Source organism: Alexandromys fortis, unplaced genomic scaffold, assembly GCF_014885135.2.
Source record: "Alexandromys fortis isolate MF-2015 unplaced genomic scaffold, M_Fortis_MF-2015_v1.1 scaffold_302, whole genome shotgun sequence".
Lineage (NCBI taxonomy): Eukaryota > Metazoa > Chordata > Mammalia > Rodentia > Cricetidae > Alexandromys > Alexandromys fortis.
This window is the reverse complement of record NW_026068267.1, coordinates 671484-689813: the sequence shown is the minus strand read 5'-3', so window position 1 is coordinate 689813 and position 18330 is coordinate 671484. Positions and strand designations below refer to the sequence as shown.

Genomic DNA, 18330 nt, shown 5'->3' with positions numbered 1-18330 from the left:
AGGAAAAAGCAATGGAGCCTTGCCAGAGCCCTGCTGGATAAACAGCAACGAGCCATGGCTATCACAGAGCATGGAGCCATCTGAACCCGGCACACAGTGTTCAAAAGATCTATCGATAGCTCTGCAGAGGTGGTGGTGGGGTGTCGGGGCGCAAAGGACGGAACAGATGTGGTACAACAGACCAGAGGAGCAGGCCGTGCAGCGCGAGTCAAGTTGAAGATCTCTGGTAAATCCTAGAGAGATTTAAAGGAAGGGAGACGTGTTAATTTTGCCCAAAAGAAGGATCATGTGTGGAGGATTGTCTGCAGGGAAACTGGAGATCAGGAAATGAGCTGAGAAACACCTGCAATTGAGAGAGCCAATAGAAGCTAAGCATTGTGAAAACCAAGGTAGTCAGCGGAGAAATCCCAAGGGTTGTCCTCCTATAGCTGAGATGTGCTGGCTTCTGGGTTTGCACAAATGATTCTTAGCAGCCCCAGCTCTGGAATATCAGCCTACAATGCAAATTTATACAAGCAAAAACGATAGAGATGGATATAATCTTTCAGGAGGGGGAAGCTTAAGGTTGTAAGAGATAGAGAGGAGGTGCAGATAAGAAAATTTAAATATTTAAAGGTAGATCCCCAAGATCCAGAAGATTCGCAGGACAGTGGTGGCACATACCCCAACGGAAGGCAGAGGCAGGCGGATCTCTGTGAGTTCGAGGCCAGCCTGGTCTACAGAGTGAGTTCCAGAACAGCCAGGATTGTTAAAGAAACCATGTCTCGAAAAAGAGAGGGAGAGAGAGAGATAAATTTCACCATGAGGGATAAATGGGAGTGGCATCAAGGGCAACGGAGTGAGCACACTTGGCAAATGTCCTGAGAACCCAGGAGAAAGATGCCTATTTAGATAGCTGTTGGCCTAATGGGCACGTGATACTTATGGGAGCTCCGGGAACGGCCTGCAGGCGATGAAAAGTGGGGTATCCTACACCGGGCTGGAGGCTGTGATGAAGTGGGCTTTGGTGGCGATAGGCCCCGCAGATGATCGGGAATGCTTATGCCTTCTCCCTGGAAAAGCACTCATTGGAGGTGCTGCCCCGGACCCGCGCGCGCAAACCAGGAGCTCAAGTCGAGCCCAGGGGCCGATGGAGCGTGGCGTGGTGGGATGCACCAGTGGGCAGCCCAGGCTGGGGCGGAGAGTCCTTAGGGGCTGTGGGAGGGGCCGGAGGGGGCGGCCCCAGCAGGTTGTTACCCCGAAGCCAAGCCGCTATTTCCTGGCCCGGGTCTGCCCGCAACCCCCTCCCGTGAACTTTCACCCCCGGCGCGTTACGGCGGCGGGTCACGTGATCAGGACCAACATGGCCGCCGCCGCTGCTGGGAACTGAAGTGCCGCCGCCGCCGGGCAGCCGGGGGGAATCCGCCCGCATCGCCGCCCTCGCTGGCCGGCCTGCTGCGGGGCCCAGAGCACCAGAGGCTGGGGCTGGGGCGGCACCGCGCGGCGGCCGGGGGGTCCCGTTAGAGCAGCCCCGGCGGCTATGCCGAGGGCCCGGAGCGGCCGGCGGAGCAGGGGGCCCGGCGAGAGGGAGGAAGTAGGTTTGTTTATGGGCTGTTTGGGGCGGGGCGGGCCTGGATGAGGGTCAGGTATTAGGGTAGGGGCCGGGACTCCAGGCCGCGTCTGACGCTCTGTGCTTTATTTATTTATTTATTTTTTGCTTCTGCCGGGGATTTTCTCCCAGACCTTCCTGCGAGTGCGAGCCAACCGGCAAACCCGACTGAATGGTGAGTCCGGTCCGGCCCCTCCCTCCGCCCCACCCCCGGCCTCCTCCCTCCTTCACTGACCACAGCTCCTGGCTTGCCCGGGTCTCTTCTTCATCGGGCCAACTGACTTCTTGGCAGTCCCAGCATCTGAGAGTGCAAACCAAGGCTGCCGCCCTCAGTTTCCCCGTCTGTCTAATGGAGGGTTACGGTACTCAGCTCGTGCCCAAAGCCTTTCTAAAGGCCCGAAAGAACCCTGGGGGACAATAAGTGTCGGAGAATGAGGAACAAGCTACACAATTCCACTCGGGAGCTCAGCTTTGAATTTGCAGACTGCTGGGACCTCACTATACAAGTCGGCAGGGCGCTGCGAATGTTTTTCTTCTAGTTTTTAATCAGTGCCCAGTAGTGTGAATGCAGCCTCTCTGCTGAGACTTGACAATGCCACGAGATCTGGAGTTCCCACGGCAACAGGAACTAACTCGTCCCAGGGCTCTTTGAGTTATCAGTCGGCCCACATTTCACAAAGGTGATCAGCGTGGGCTCGACAGCTCTTAGAGGCCTTTTCTGAAAGCAGGCCGCGTATGCACTACCTGGCGGTCCCTCTTTTGGATTCAAACCTCTGGAGCATTCCTGTTTGCCGAACACAATTGAATGGTCCCGCTTTTTGTGCTGACTGAGGTGTGGTGTAAGTTGGGGTTCGCTGTAAAGGGCTTAGGGTCTCTGGGCCAGCTGGTGAGTCAGACCATGGATGTTTACGACCCCCAGCCCCTACGACTTGATTGCGCCCTCCAGGTTTAGCCCAGTGTGGAAAAGAGAAAAACACTGACTGTGGGCTGGCGCCATTCCGTCTCTGAGAGGGAAATACCTGCATGTGTTTTATAAATAGGGAAACTGAGGCTCTGGGAGTTGAAGGCCGCTTGTTTGATAGCATCAGTTGGTGTAGGTGAGCATGATTAAAGCCCGCTGTTCCAGCTTCAAGGACCGAGCTAAACCTCCTGCCACATCGCGGAAAGCTTGTTCAGGACTTCCAGGAGTGGTCAGGGGAAAGCCAACCGTCCTTGCTTGCCTGGGAATTTGCAGGTGAACGCAGCCTGTCAGGACAGCTTTCCAGGGCTGGAAGGGACATCCAGCAGTATTGCGCTCACTCCTTTCTTTATTCAGTGGTCAGATCTTTTTGTTTGGAGATGAGGGCCCATCATATAGCCCAGGCTAGCCTGGAATTTACAGGCATTGAGCCACCATTACCCAGATCCAGTTACTGGATTTACCACATCATGGGTAGTTAGCCTCTTCTTACCCAGGGAGGTGCCTTCAGGTTTGGCAAGAATGTAAGGGACCTTTGTGGGCACACTGCTCCACGCTACATTTCCAGTACCTCTAGGGCCTTCACCAGTTCCCTTCCGATGTCTTGCATGCTTTCTTTATCCCTGGCTCTGCGGTGCGAAGCTTGCCTGAGCCTGAAATTCCAAGGGTTGGGTCAAGCAGAGCAGATCTGGATCTATAAGCACAAAGGACCCAGAAGATGGTCATAGCATCTCTGTAGTGGAAACACAGGGAATTGCAGCGATAGCTTAGGCTGACAGACCTAGGTTCTGTAATTCCACATGTAGTTTTTATAGGCATTGGCTCTTTCTGGGGCCGCTGTTCCTGCAGTTTGAGAAACTCGCTACCTCAGATCCTCGCCAGGCAAAGAGGCTGGGGCCCTAGCGAACTCATGGGATCAGCCTCCCTTATAAGGCTGAGGTGGGAGCCTCTTGGGTGCAAGGGGGGCATTCTAGGCTGGAGACTCAGCCTTGCCTTTGATACTTGTTGAGTACTTAGGCATATTCTGTGATAAGGTTTCTTCATTTGTTAAAATGTGGGAAGACAAGCCAGGTGTGGTGGCACACACCTTTAATCCCACTCAACAGCAGGTGGATTTCTGTGAGTTGGAGGCCAGTATGATCTACAGAGTGAGCTCCAGGATAGCCAAGGCTACATAGAGAAACCCTATCTCCAAACAACAAGTGGGAAGACAATCTTTGCTTCAGATGTAGATGCCAGTGAAGCCTTCTTTTGTGCCACAGTGAGACATACCTAGCTACAGCGGCTCTGAGACCCACATACAGTAGAGACCCTAACCTAGCGCTGAGCTCTGGCCTGTGTTTCCCTCTCTTGACTATTCATGAATTTCCCATCAGGGTCCGCATACCTAAGAGAATTCTTCCTGGCCTTTCACCAGAAAAACTTTCCCTCCATGACAAGTTCCTTAACCCTTCCCCCATCAGTCCAAGTCTCAAAGTGGCCATCACTTATCCTGCTGTTGCATTCTGGGAGGGGCGAAAAGGAAAGAGTCTCTTGTTTTGACCTCTTCCTGCCTTGGTGACAGGAGGGCGGCAGAGAAGGATTAGTGAGCTAATTAGAAATGATTGCATCTCTCAGCATTAATTAGCAGTGCTGTGGGCTTGCAGTGTGCGCCTTGGAACTGAGCCCCCTTTGGGACAGCATGGCAGGCAGGTCTCTGCCTCTGGGGCCTGCCAGTCCTCTGTACTGATTAGACATGATGGGACAGATTTGGATAAGAACTATGAAGCCTGCCCTCTTCTGGTACCCTGACCTGGCTGCCCAAGGTTTAACCCAGACCCTCTGTACTTTTACAACTGGGTCTCAGTCTCCTTTCCTGTAAAATGGGATCTGCAGAGACATCAGAGATAGTGCTCTTGGCATGACCTTAAGCAGTATCCTAGGTGCCACACTTGGGGTGCTTGGTCCTGGAACAAAGGAAGTTTCTAAAGGGTGAGTAAACAGTAGATCAGATCAAGCCTTGGAATAGCCTGGGGTTTTAAGAAAATCTTTAGAGCTGTATTTCCAAGCACCAGTGAGTAGAGTCTAGGGGTTTGGTTTTCTGGAGCCATCCAGGGAGTTTCTCCGCCTGCTGGACTCGCTGGGCACTGCAGCTAGGGAGGGTGGGCTGCGCTTGAGGCAGCTGTAGCCATCAAGGAGCAAACCTGGGTCCCTGAAGAGTAAGAGGCGCTGAAGAATGAGGGCTGCATCAGGCACTGAACTACAGAGCTACAGTGACCATCAGCTTATTTTGTGCTTTATTTTCTGTTTTTCCATGCAGCTCGGATTGGGAAAATGAAACGGAGGAAGCAAGATGAAGGGCAGGTATGTCCCCTGTGCAGCCGCCCCCTGGCAGGATCGGAGCAGGAGATGAGTAGGCATGTGGAGCACTGCCTTTCCAAGGTAGCGGGGCTGTGGCCTCCCTTCCTCCTCCCACCCTCCTCCCTCCCCGACACTGCTGCTGACGCCCCTAATCTCTGGGCTCCCGGCTCTCCACGTGCTATCAGCTGCTTCTTCCCCTCTGCTCTTTGCTTTCCTCTTTTGCTTTCACTTCCATTTATTCCCTGTTTGGGCTCCTGTGGAAAATTATGGGGAAGAGGCCCAGGGCTTTGGTTTTCATATTGGTTGTGTTTCACGGGAGCTTATTTGGCATCCCACAGCAGGGACTAGGGCTGTGCCTTCCTTGCAGGCTTTGGGAGCAGGTAGGGATGGCCTGGGCTCTGCATGATGCTGCTCTGCTCTTCACAGAGGGAAGGCTCCTGCATGGCTGAGGACGATGCTGTGGACATCGAGCATGAGAGCAGCAACCGCTTTGAGGAGTATGAGTGGTGTGGGCAGAAGCGGATACGGGCCACCACACTCCTGGAAGGTGGCTTCCGAGGTATAAAGCAGCTGACAACTTGGGTAGTGGCACTCTGGTGACCAGGTCACTGCTGGTAGCTGGTCATCTTTTCCACCACGTGGGAACTACCGCTGGTGGGGCTCCTTTGTGGCCGTGCTGCCTGCCTGTGATGTGCATATTAAAGTGGATGTATTTGGGTGGGGAAATGGAATTGTGAGGCTGCAAGCTAGCAGTGACGAGGGGGGCTCTCAGCCTCGGGTGATGCATTGAAGGTGACAGCCAAGCCGCGTTAGCACCTGCATAAAATATTAAAGGGACGGTTATGCATTTATCACTCCATCCCTCTTAAGGCTGATAAATGAGAATCCAGCAACCTGCTGTACACCTCCAGCACTCGGGGCCCTCAGGGCTTCTAGGCAAACACATTGGATTTTCCTCCTCCTCCTCCTCAGCCCTATGTCAGGGAAATCAGTTACAGAGGAGAGAGTGAGTTATGGCAAAATTTGACCTCCCATGAGCTTCATTGGTGAATCTAATTTTAGCTCTGATCCCATCTCTTCTCCCAGGGCGCCCTCTGCCCTGAGGCAAGAGGGGCCTGGGCTCAGCTGCTCCCTGCTTCCCCTGGGCTCTCCCCAATTGTTGCAGAAGAGTCTGCAGGGCCCTCCTCATCTCTGCTGCCTTCCTAGTTCCTAAGACAAGAGTTGCCTCCTGAGAAGAGACAGAAGAATTGGTTGGGTGCCCAGGGTCAGTGTCTTCTTGTCAAGCTCTCCTTCCATGGGCAAGGGGAAGAGGCAGCTGCTTCTTGGCTTTTAGTTCTTCTTTGTAAAAGCACAGCTGGCAATGCAGGTTGTGGTCATTAAGAGAGCCAGGCTGCATCCCATCTGCCTCCTGTGTCTGGGCAACACCCTTGGGAGTACCACTGTGTGTGCTCCTTAGGGAATCTCACAGCAGCCTCAAAAGTCTTTGCTTCCTTAGAGCCACACCACCCGGGCTCATCTGAGAACAGTCTGCTGTGCCGTCCAGTGCAGATGGGTCATTGTGCCTCCAGGCTTCTTGCATGTTGCTCCACCAATCCGAAGACAAGGCAGAGTGGTCAGTCTAGAGGGCTAAAAAAGAATCCCCCCGAGCCTGAGCTGGACACTCTTAGTTGTCGTTTCACAGGGCAGTTATGTGCGGGAGCTCTCGCGGCCATGAAGCCTTGCAAGAGCGAACAGAAAGCCCGTGAGCCCAGGAATTGTGCCCGTTGGTACTGAGGTGTGTGTAGGTGTTGAAGGCAGCAGTCCCTGCTGGGTCAGTTCTGGAAAGCTTTCTAGGTTAGCTGTGTTGTCAGCTGCACCTAGACACACCAGCTGCAGTGGCAGTTCCCTAGGTTTCTTGGTAGAGAGTGGGACCTAGTGGTTCTCGCAGGCTCATGGAGTGCCTGAGTGGGTCAGGCTGCACAGGGCCTGCTGCTCCGGCGAAGTCTCTCTGTCTGGGGATGCACCAGCAACTGGTATAGGGAGCTCTGAGGGCCCGGGTGGGGATCATTTTTCTGGGTGTGTTTACACTGTGAGGTTGTTCCTTTCAAGAATTCCTGAGGAGAGTTCAAAGCGGGCTTTTCTTTGAGCGATTTGGAGAGCGAGAATGAGAGTGGGACTTGAAGAGGGAATGGGGCCGGAGGGGCCTTTATCTGCAGAGAATTGCTCCGGCTTTCCTGATAGAAGCTGCTGCCGCCTCTTAAACAGCTTAGTGCAGTCAAAAGACAGGCTGACTTGAAAGGCTGTTTTACAGCGAGATCAGCAGGGGCCACGAAGCAGAGAGTGGAGCGATGGAGGCTGAGCCTCCTCAGTGGGAGGGGGCTATCAAAGAGAGGTCCTGGCTGATCCTGACTGCCTCTGCCCTGAAACCCATCTGCAAAAGCTGGCCATCTGTCAGCCTACCCTCCCTGGCCAGGACCAATAGGCCCAATTCTTGGGGGGTTGGGTGTGGCCCTGCCAGGCGGCTGGTGTCAGTGCAGCGCATTGATCGCCCGGCGGGCGGGCTGGGCCGCAAGCTGGGCAGCTCCTGCTTAATGTGATTGAAAGGCAGTTAAAATGGCGGTGACCTTTTCAGGAGGAATTAGATTGCCTGCCAAGACCGGTTAGAGGGAGTGATAACGCCAGTTGAAGAAGCTGCCCAGCCGACTTCAGAGAGAGGGAGGCAGAGGCAGGATGAGCAAGGGAGCGGTGAGGCCCATTTAAGCTGCACTGTGCGTGCTGACAGAACAGAGATTGCTGTCCTTGTTAGATATGAAAGAATTGAAGAGCTGTGATAAGTCCCTGGATCCCTTCATTCCCCTGTCCCTCCTCCCCGACTAGGGTCCCTTCGTCAACCTCGACAAAGCTTCCTACATGGGTCAGATCAGTGGCCCTGAATGTAATCCACTGTGGAAGGCAGTGGTCAGACAAGAGTCTTGGTGAGGACACTTGGCTTAGAACAGGCCACGAGCATGGAAGCTCGGTTTTAATGAGAAGGAGGTTCAGATGTCTCAGTCCTGAGAATGCTTGGAATTGATGTCTCAGGACCAAAGGAAGAGAACATTAAGAGAGGTCTGTCTACAAATAGGTTATTTATTTAGACACAAGGTCTTGCTATGTAGTCCCAGCTGGCCTGGAACTCACTCTGTAGACCAGACTGGCCTCAGACTCAACAGAGATCCACCTGCCTCTGCCTCCCAATACAAATAGATTAGAGGGAAAAAAAACCCTCTGAGGAAATAGCAAAGACTTGTAGAGAATAGCTCGGTCATCTTTGGTGCCGTTCTGACGTCTCAGTTGGTGAGCGCGCTTTGGGGTATACATCTCAGCTGTGATTGGTCATGTGAAACCTGGGATTCTCTCTTTTTTTTTTTTAATTGTTTTTATTGAGCTATATATTTTTCTCTGCTCCCCCTGCTCTTAATTTACTCAGGAGATGAAACCTGGGATTTTCTAACTGCTAATGCTACTTGCATATGGGTAGTACCCAGGGCCCAGTGATTCACCTAATGATACCAGCAGTTAGGGTGAGAAATGCTTTTCTGGGGTACTCTATCAAACCTAGCGGAGTCAGTGTCTTTCTAGGCTGGAGAAACAGGCCACAAAGGAAGCAGCCCTTGGGATAAGCCTGACTCCGTGTCCTCCATAGTCAAGGAGATATGTGACTAATGAGTCCTAGCTTGTTCTTTCTCTTCCTCTCTCTTTATGTCTTAGAGGTGTGGAGTGCTGGGCTCCCTGTACTACTAGTCAGTCAGAGTTCACTTGTCTGGATTTGGGGAAGCCAGAGCACAGTACATCTGGAAGGAACAGTCTAGACAAAGGCCATGCTAAGACAGTGAGCTGTGGAGGTCTCTGCCCTGCCGGGCCCTGCCTAGAGTACCATCTTTCCTGAGTGCCTGCCATAGTAGTCCCTGGTTCTAAGTAGCCTGCAGTGAAAATCAGGAGAGAACCGGTAGAGGCAACTTTAGCCAGGTCTTCTAAATCACTGTTGCTAAAACCTAACAGATTATGAGGCCAAGAGTGTGAAAGGTGAATCCACAGACGTGGGCCAAGATGTCCCTGAATGCCACTGGGCTTGCTAGTCCCTTTTGGAACAGTATACCACTGCAAACAGATTTGGAAGGGAAGGTAAAGGTGGCTGCCTTCTGACTCTGCGGTGACCTTCAGTTATGATGGCTGCCTGTGGGAGGGATGTGGCTCGGAGCAAGGCTTTTCCCATCCCCTGTGGCAGTGGACGGGATTTAACCACCTTTTCGAACACAATTGTTAGGCTGGAACAGGGAGTGCAGGCAGAAAGAGCAAGTATCAATGGTTTAAACGGTGTCTGTCTCTGTGCGACTCTCCTGATGTGAGGCAGTGAAACGCGCTATCGAGAAGGCCCGGAAAGTGGCTAAGTGCGTTTGACACACGCCAACTCCCTGCCTCCACACTGGATAATTGCATTGTCAACTGTTCAGCGAGGTGGCAGGTGACACTGCAGGCCGATTGATTGTCCCGCATCGCAGCTCCCCAGACTGTCAGCTCCCCAATCGATGGCGTTTACACAAGACACCGTAACTGCATCTGTAACTAATTCCAGTGTAAAACTCCCCGGAAGCTGCTGCCCCTGCCCTCCTGTAGACAAGCACTGGGCTCCAGAAGCCCCAAGACTTTGCTTTCTCCCCAGGCTCTAGTTTGGTTGGGAGCAGCAGGTGAGGAAATCAATGGTTCCTTTTTTGTGGTTTCAGGTTCCAGGATGTTACTGCTCCCAGTAAACGGGCATCTCCAGTTTCTCAATCGATCATTTGATCAGTTGATTAAATTAACACTGATTTCCCCCCTCCTCAATGGTCCAAGAAGAAATGAGTTTATGGGAGAAGGGTCATTTTCATAAAATTTAGACTTCCATGTCATTTCTGCACTTAACCCTCTCCCACTCTGTCCAAGCACTCACGTGAGGGACGGGAAGGCTGCCAGGCACTGCTGACCATCAGACTTAGTTTGCCAGCCATTTTGTCCCTTTCACCTGGAGCAGAACCATGGCAGAGGGGCTTCCCTGGCGACCATCACTTTAGAGGTCCTAGGGCCCCAGTTGTTTCCTGCAGAGCAGCAGCAGGAGCGGCAGCTTGGCAGCTCTTCCCAGAGACTTGGAAAGAAGCTGGCTGTGCCATCTTGCCTCTGAGTACTGGCTTGGGATATTCCAGCAGCTGAGGACATAAAATGACTGTGGGCCCTCCTCTCCAAGATCGAGGAGGGGGGCAGGCTGGCAGGGGTGCTTTCGGCATAAAAACGGCTTTATGGCCGTTTCTTTTTATTATGATTCTGCCAGAAGTCAGCAAGTGACATTTCATTAAGAAAATAAAGTTTAATGTGCTGGGAAGGAGGTTGGAGCAGGTTGGGGTGAGTACCAGAGTGAAATTGGTGGTGGCAGCCTGCTTGGAACACCTGTGGGGACAGGGAGAGGTTCCCCACATCTGTCTCAGCTGGGGCATAGGAGCAGTGTTGGAGTAGACTGCTCAGGCCTTTTTTCCTTAGCTAACAAGATGTATCATGCCCGCCCTCTTTGCTCCCCGGTCAGAGGAACAGAAGGTGGCTGCCAAACTGGGGCAGACCTGTTTTGTGTCTCTGGGCCTGCCTTCTTAAGACATGGGCAGTATTGGCAGTGTTGAGCCGGTATTGCTGGTGTGCTGTGCGGGTGATGCTGGGAGTCAAGCTTGAGAGAGCCTGGAGGGCCTCAGTCTGGTAGGAAACACTGTTGTATGTTACATATGATCTTAGAGATGAGTCAGAGCTGGGATGGACATCGGGGAAGGGACAGGTATGAATACCTGAGGAAGTCACCCCTCAGCACCTGGCGAAAGGGACCAGATCCTGAGTTCATACCAGGCCAGACAGGATGACCTCTAAAAGGTTAAAAGAATATTAGGTGAAAGGTCATTCCTTTAGCACGAGGAAAGTACTTCAGGTCACTGGGCTGCTTCACCTGGTAGGGCTTCCTGGCAGCTTTGGTTTCTCTGTTTAGCCAAGGGAGCCACACTGGTCAGGGATGTACCGAAGAGCTCTTTCCTTTTCCTCACCCACAAGGCAGGGGTAGGGCTAGGCTGAGCAGGGAACATGAGGCTGCTTCTGAGCTGCATACACTTCGGGGTGGGGGCTGGCAGGGTTTGGCAGGGCTTGTGGGGTGCGGACTGTAAATGAACCTGATAGCTACATTCTGATTGATGGTGGAGTTTGTCTCCCAAACTGTCAGAGGGTTTATAGAGGTGCCACTCACCTCGGGGTGGGAATTGCTTGTCAGGACACCTGGCTGTGAATAGGAGACAGAGCTGTAACTTGTTGTCTCAGTTTAATGGCTCTGCTGCTGACCTGCCCGCTGCCTCAAGTGTGCCGGTCCCTCTGGGTAGGGGGCAAATGAGGACTGTCAGGGAAGGCAGATCCTAGGCACCGACTCTCAGACCATAGACTGAAGGGATAAAAGGGATGAGTCAGGAAACGGGCACTGCTTGAAAGCATATCCTGATGTCATGGAGGGAACGGCATGGGTGCAAATCTTTAGATATGTCTAGAACATAGTATGCGGGTTTCATGTCTGCACACATAGGGTCTGAAGTGAGACTGTGGAGTAGACATGAAGGCTTCACCGACCCGGCTGAGGAGCCTAGACTCGTGCATGCAGTGGGAGCCACTGGTGCTCCTGGAACAGGGAGGAAGAGTTGGGCTGTGTGGTTAGGTGGGATGAGGCAGGAAGCAGACATTTCTGAGATCACTGGGCAGAGCTCAAAGTGTCTTCCTTTGCTGGTCCTTTCGGGCAGAGTCTTCATTTTCCTTTGTCCCTGGCAGAGCTGCTGGTCTGGCTAGTAAGATGTCACCTGAGACCCCCTAGGGCAAAGATGTGGGGACAGCTCCTTGGTCTCCAACCTTGGCCTATCAAGAAGTGTGGTTCTGGGAGTCAGAGAACCACATATGAAGTGCGCTGGCTTGGCAAGGCCTTAGTTTTCCCTTCCCTTTAGCCAAGAGTCTGCCTTTGGTGGGACCAAATGCCCCCTGGGGATCAGCAGACTGTCTGGGCTTCAGCCTGCCCAGTTCAGCCTAAGTTGCCTTCGTGACGGCTCTGAGGGGCAGGTGTGCATGCCGATCCTCACTTGTCGGTCCTTTCTAATCCCTTTCTAACTACACTTGTCCAGGAATCTGGGCTGGGCGAGGTGGAGATGAATAATTAATGTCAGGCGCCTCAGACGCCAAATATTTGAACAGCTGCCTGGTGTTTTTGCTGGCAAAGGACCTGGTGGCCCAAATCAGGATGTTGGCTGGAGGGTCCTACTCTGTGGTTCTGATTGGCCTTCGCCAGCCTTTTCTCCTTTGATGGACCTCAGACTGGACAGTGAGCTAGAGGGAGCCCCAGGACCTATTCTGGAGTTACCTTTTGGACCTGAGTTTCTCTATCCTCTGCCCTTCCTGGAACTAGAAGGGCAGGTGTATAGGAGGCCTGTTACAGTGTCCTCTCGGGACCTGACGTAGTGTTTGGTTGTGCCGGTTTATAAGCGGAAACAATCTGGAGTTGCAGGCAGTACATTAAAAGGTGAGGGAGGGAGAAGTATCTGAATGTTGCTGGGTGGTAGTGGTTCCATGGCTTTAATCCCAGTTCTTGGGAGGCAGAGAAAGGTGAGTTTCTTTAGTTCAAAGCTAGCCTGGTCTACATAGTGAGTTCCAGGACAGCCAGGGCTGTTATACAGAGAAACCCTGTCTCAAAAAAACAAATATATATTAAAAAAAGAAAGACCGACCCGAATGTCTGCTTGTACATATTCCTGTCTAGCCTTGGACCTAATTCTTACCTGGAAGCAGAAGGGGGTACCCTTGGCCTAGTTCTTGGCCTCTGGCCCTTCTTACGTTCTGCTTCCCACAGGCTCCGGCTTCGTCATGTGCAGTGGCAAAGAGAACCCAGACAGTGATGCTGACCTGGATGTGGATGGAGATGACACTCTGGAGTATGGGAAACCGCAGTATCCTTGGGACAAAGTGGGGCAAACCGCCAATAACAAAAATAGCTGGTGCCTCTAAAGCTTTATCATACTCTTGAGCGAGTCTCAGCTTGGGGCAGGGTACTCCTGAGGACTCAGAGCCCGCGTGGCCTCCCGCAGCCTTGGATCTATTGTCCTTGACCACCATGCCAGATACACAGAGGCCGATGTCATCCCTTGCACAGGAGAAGAGCCTGGTGAAGCCAAGGAGAGAGAGGCACTCCGGGGTGCAGTCCTAAAGCAAGTGTGGGCAAAGGCGCGGGCAGTGTCTGCAGAGTGATTGCTGGAGGCAGGCTCAGCTGTCCTCACTTTGTTCTTTCTCCTTTCCTCTAGTGGTGGTCCCCCCAGCACCCGCATCACACCTGAGTTCTCTAAATGGGCCAGTGATGGTAAGTCCTGACAAAGATGTCGTTAGATGGTGGTGACTGAATCCCAAGTCCTCATCTAGCCAGAGTATGAGTTGAACTTTTGTCCTTCCAGAGATGCCATCCACCAGCAATGGTGAAAGCAGCAAGCAGGAGGCCATGCAGAAGACCTGCAAGAACAGTGACATTGAGAAGTAAGTATGGTTGGGTGGGAGAGGGGCTCTTTGCTAGCAGGAAGGCCTGCTGCCAGGGCTTCTGGTCCTCTGAGTACAGCTCAGTCCTGCTGCCGTGGGCACACAGCCGGCAGTGGAGCCCAGCTGGTGCTAAGCGTGACTCTGTGAATTGATCACTGGGCCATGGCCCTGGGAGCCTTGGTGGAACGAGCAGTCCTTCCCTGCCCGCTATAGCTGCCCCTACCCGTGGAATGTGATGTATGGCCACCCAGCCCAGCCAGTGCACTTGATTCATCTCCAGTTTCTGTTTCTTAATCGGGAGCTAAATTGGTTTCATTTTTCTTGTCCCGGGTGGCGCTTGCAGCAGGTTTTAGGCAGGAGCGTTGGGTCTCATCACTTCCAGTAGGAATTTTTGGTCAGGGCTCTCCAGCAGGGAAAAGGAGATCCATTGTTACACTACCCGGGGCTGCTGGACAGCGCTGCAGGATTTGATATCCGCTGGCCATCCAGCTGCCTTTCCAGAAGCCTGGGAAAGGCCAGTATTGGGCCAGGAGGTGCTGTTGTCCAGTCTGACTGGCTGGAGTGGCTGCCATTGGTCAGGGCTGATCTCCTGCACCTACCCCTCCCTCCAGCTGGAGGCTAGGTTCCTGGGGTTAAAAGGTAGCCTCTTCATTCTAGGGCCAGTCTTCCATCTTGCCTCCTGCCAGAAGAGTGGCTTGCAGGCCAGTGCAGGGCTGGGTCGGTGGCCTGGGTCACCTCCCATTTGTTTCCCTCCATTTTGTGTTGTCATAAATTCATTCCAGCCCGTTGTGCTTGATCAGTTTATCTCGGCCGGGGCCGCAAGTGCTGCTGGCATGATGTATGGGCCGCAGCGCAGGGCCCGGCTGCCCATGAATCACCGCAGCTGCTCCGTGTCAGCGCCGGAGCGGGCCATACGGATTCGGTGCAACCAGCTTAGGGAGGGGGGGGTGACGTATGGATGTTTATTTAATAATTCTCTCCTACTCCAGCTGAGCGGGGCGGGCGGGGCTGTAAGGGGCGCCTACCCTCGTCTGGAGGGACTGCTCATAAATCAGAAAGACAAGATCATTAATCAAGGATGGCGCCCAAGGGGGAGGTAGGGGCCAGAGCCAGTGGCCATCCATGAAGGTGCTACCCACCCAAGGCTAGGGGAAGTCAGCATTTCTGTCCCACCTGTGTGAGCACAGGCTCTAGTGGGTGGGGCACTCTAGGACTGATCCCTGCTATACAGAGGTCTCCATTGGGCCTAGATCCACTAGGATTGATACTCTTCGGTCCCATGACATTCTAGGTCACAAAGTACAGGTTCCAGCAAAGGGGAAAGCCCATCCTTGTTGAAAAGTTACCAACAGTTCAGATAGGAATGGCACGTAGGTAGAGCACTGAGCAAAATGCCAGAGAAGAAGCTAGCTGTGCTAATGAGGGAGAAGTGGGTAAAGACTTCCCAGAGCCTGAGATTGAGCATGGAGAACCCACCGGGAACCTACGAGCACTAAAAAGAACTGGCAAAGCTTTTTCAATCTCTGGAGAAGTGGGGTGGATAATTATGGGCTCATTGTGCACAGCCACTAGGGAGTCACATTTCTGTATTGCTGCTGATACCCTAAAAAAATCAGATTGAAATTTGCTGTACATTAAATGTTACTACTACCAGCTGGGCATTAGTACATTTCTGTAATCTCAACACTCCAGAGGCCAAGAGAGGAGGGTTGTGGGTTTGAGGCTAGCCTGAACTACATAGTAAATTTGAAGTTAGCCTGAGATATGTAATAAGACACCATCTCAAAAGCATAAAACAGTAAGCACGTTCCCTGTATTCCCTTCTGACCAGTGTGGACACATTGTCCTCCATGTTAGCCAAATCGTCCCCACTACCACAGGCAGTCCTAATGGAACTCACCTTTTAAAGCTCTCCCGTTCTGTCAGGTCCCGTCCCACCCCAGGCTGCCCATGACAGCTGTGCCCTGCTGCTGCCTGGAGAAGTCTCCCTTCTCCGTTTTCACCTGCTTGCCTCCCAGCCTGCATGAGCTCTCGGGCTGCTTGGCCTGGGGACTCTTCTCTCTGTTAGCAGGACGGCCTTGGTCTGCCACGGTCTGGGCAGGCTACCTGGTTTCTTCACATGTAAAATGAACATCTTCTCACAGGTTTAGGAGGTATAAGTAATATAATTATTAGTTCCTCAGTAAAAATACCTGGCAGTTAATAAATACTTGATAAAGGTTGGCTGTTCGCGTAGCATTGTCATTCCCTAAGGCACATCCCCAGGATCATCATTTCTGGGGCCAGGAAGCCTTTCTCTCCTTAGAGTGTTCCCTGGGGCTATTGCTTTTCAGAGGAGTGTGGTGGGTGGGATCTTTGAGATTATTCTAGCCATTCCTTCTCTGTGCTGCTGGGTTTGTTTCAGGATTAGATTATGGGCTTGAAACTACCTAGACTAGTTCGGTCCCACATCGCTGCTTTTCCCTGAAGGTTGGGCTGGCAAATGTTTCCTCATGCTTCCATCCCCAAGTCGGTCTTATGTCACCAGTAAATAGTCTCTGGGAGATGTTTTTAGCAAGCAAGCCTTTGCCTTCAGGAAACTCAGCCTCGCTAAGGAGACAGACACCTTTGCTGTCGGGATGCTAGGGTGAATGGAGTTGAAGACAGAACATCTGGAGAAGCCGGAGTGATAAGGCAGGGCTGGTGATTCCTGGAGAAGGAACCAGAGAGAGCAGTATAGAGAGGCTGAGGGAGGGGAGGAATAGTTTGGATACACTGTTTATATGACTAGCATAAGGATGTGACAAATTACTGAGGAGAGATGCAGATAAGTTGGGCCAGTTGATGCTGAAGGAGACACTAAAATGCTGGAAATAAAAATGGCTGGATTGGCCTTTAGAATGTAAGTTTTGCCAGGGGCTGGCAGGACGAGCTCGAGGAAGGGCTACAGCAGAGAAGCGACTGTTTGGGTTAGTAAAGTGACCCTTAGAGCCCTTGTGGATGAGGAGCTGGAGGTGTGGCTCAGCTGATGGGATGCTTTCCCAGCACGTGATAGTAGGGGCAAGAAGTACTTTCTGTTTTGTTGTGTTTTTTTGAGACAGGGTTTCTCTGTAGCTTTGGTACCTGTCCTGGAACTAGCTCTTGTAGACCAGGCTGGCCTCAAATTCAGAGATCCGCCTGCCTATGCCTCCCGAGTGCTGGAATTAAAGGTGTGCGCCACCACCGCTCAGCTTAAGAAGTACCTTTTTTTAAAATGCCCTGATGAAATTTCATATTTAGAATGCTAATTTGAGAAACAAAGGGGGGGTTTAAGAATACTGGCTGTTTGACCAGAGGACTGAGGTCCGGTTCCTATAAGGTATGTCAGTTTACAGCCTTCTGTACCTCCAGTTCCAGGGGATCTGGAACTGGATGCCCTCTTCCAGCCCCCACAGGCTCAACACCCATGCACTTAAAATTAAATTTTGTTTCATTTTTTCGAGACAAGAGTTTTTATGTGTTGTCCTGGAACTCACTGTGTAGACCAGGCTGACTGCAAACTCAAGAGCCCCTACCTCCCTAGTGCTGGGATTAAAGACATGCGACACCATGCCTGGCCAAAAAAAAAAAAATTTTTTAATTTAATAAATTTGAAGATTTAGTTTTAAAAATTCAAGGTTACTCTCGGTTACATAGAAAGCTTGGGGCTAGCCTGGGCTATATGAGATTGGTTTGATTTGAGATAATATCTATATAGCCCTGACTGGCCTGGAACTCCCTTTGTAGACCATGCTGGCCTCAAAACTCACAGAGATCCGCCGGCTACCCATTTCTGCCTCCCAAGTGCTGGGACTAAAAGGTGTGTGCCACCATATCCAGGGTGACTGTTTCCTTTTTTTAAACATAAGGGTCACAGCATGGTGGTGTGTGGTGAGAGTGGGAACGAGTGGAGATTTCAGAGAAACTAGCAAGGGGGTGGACAGGTTTTGAAAGTTGAGGGTAAGGGGTTGGGATGGTTGCCAAGACTCCGACTTAGACATTCATTAGGTAGACACGCAGGAGTACTGAGTTCAGTTCTGCAGGGAGTAGCTGGCAGGCGGAGATGCTGAGAAGAGGCTCCCTGTGTGACTCTGGGTGGAGGGTACCACCTTGCTACCCCACTGTGCATTGTCTACAGAATCACCGAAGATTCAGCTGTAACTACTTTTGAGGCCCTGAAGGCTCGTGTCAGGGAGCTTGAACGGCAGCTATCTCGGGGGGACCGGTACAAATGCCTCATCTGCATGGTGAGTGGGAAGGAATCAGCGCCCTGTGGGTTAGGGAGGGTCTCGGCTGTATCTGGGCTCTCAGAGGGTGAGCTTGCTTCAGTGACCCCTTCTCTGCCCACCTCCTCCCTAGGACTCCTACTCGATGCCCCTAACGTCGATCCAGTGTTGGCATGTGCACTGTGAAGAGTGCTGGCTGCGGACTCTGGTGAGGAGAGGGTGGGCAGCTATTAGAGGCACTGGCCAGATGTTCACGTCTGTGGCTGCACCTGCTTGGGGGAGTTCAGGAAGACCTGAGTCAGGGTCCCCCCCCCAAGTTGAATACATTGTCTGCCCTCTACTTCAGGTTTATTCTGTTCCCCCTCCCTTCCCACCCCAAGGCAGCCCTGGTGTCTCACATATATTGCTGAGACCCCAGATCAGAAAGAGGCTGGTGGTGGGTAAACCAGACCAGGGCCTCTGCCCCTCCCCCTCCCATTACTAAGCTCCTTCTGCTCCTGCCCTGTTCTTAGCTCGGGAGCAACCATTAAAATGTCGCCCGGAGACAGCAATAAAAGGCCCGGACGTGGGCTCTGTGTCCTGATCAAAGGCCGCATGTAATCTCGTTAGGGCCGAGGCAGCCACAGCTGGACCCAGCCTTGTTCTCA

General features: G+C 52.4%; 1 protein-coding gene across 7 annotated transcripts in view; it reads left to right on the top strand.

Moving 5' to 3' along the window:
• Rnf220 (ring finger protein 220) overlaps positions 1 to 18330 on the top strand; it is a 221156-nt gene that overhangs the window by 201636 nt on the left and 1190 nt on the right. Inside the window, exons 1-10 of one of the 7 annotated variants that reach the window (XM_050131890.1) lie at positions 1341 to 1573; positions 1721 to 1763; positions 4846 to 4889; positions 5313 to 5445; positions 12787 to 12883; positions 13055 to 13141; positions 13235 to 13290; positions 13382 to 13460; positions 17596 to 17704; positions 17817 to 17891. In XM_050131890.1, coding sequence (XP_049987847.1) covers positions 1520 to 1573; positions 1721 to 1763; positions 4846 to 4889; positions 5313 to 5445; positions 12787 to 12883; positions 13055 to 13141; positions 13235 to 13290; positions 13382 to 13460; positions 17596 to 17704; positions 17817 to 17891 — 777 coding nt within the window. In that variant the 5' untranslated portion in view covers positions 1341 to 1519. Of the gene's footprint in view, positions 1 to 1340; positions 1578 to 1720; positions 1764 to 1815; positions 2428 to 4845; positions 4968 to 5312; positions 5446 to 12786; positions 12884 to 13054; positions 13142 to 13234; positions 13291 to 13381; positions 13461 to 17595; positions 17705 to 17816; positions 17892 to 18330 lie in introns of those variants that run through there. The other 6 variants (XM_050131889.1, XM_050131892.1, XM_050131888.1 and 3 more) reach the window with 6 other exon arrangements.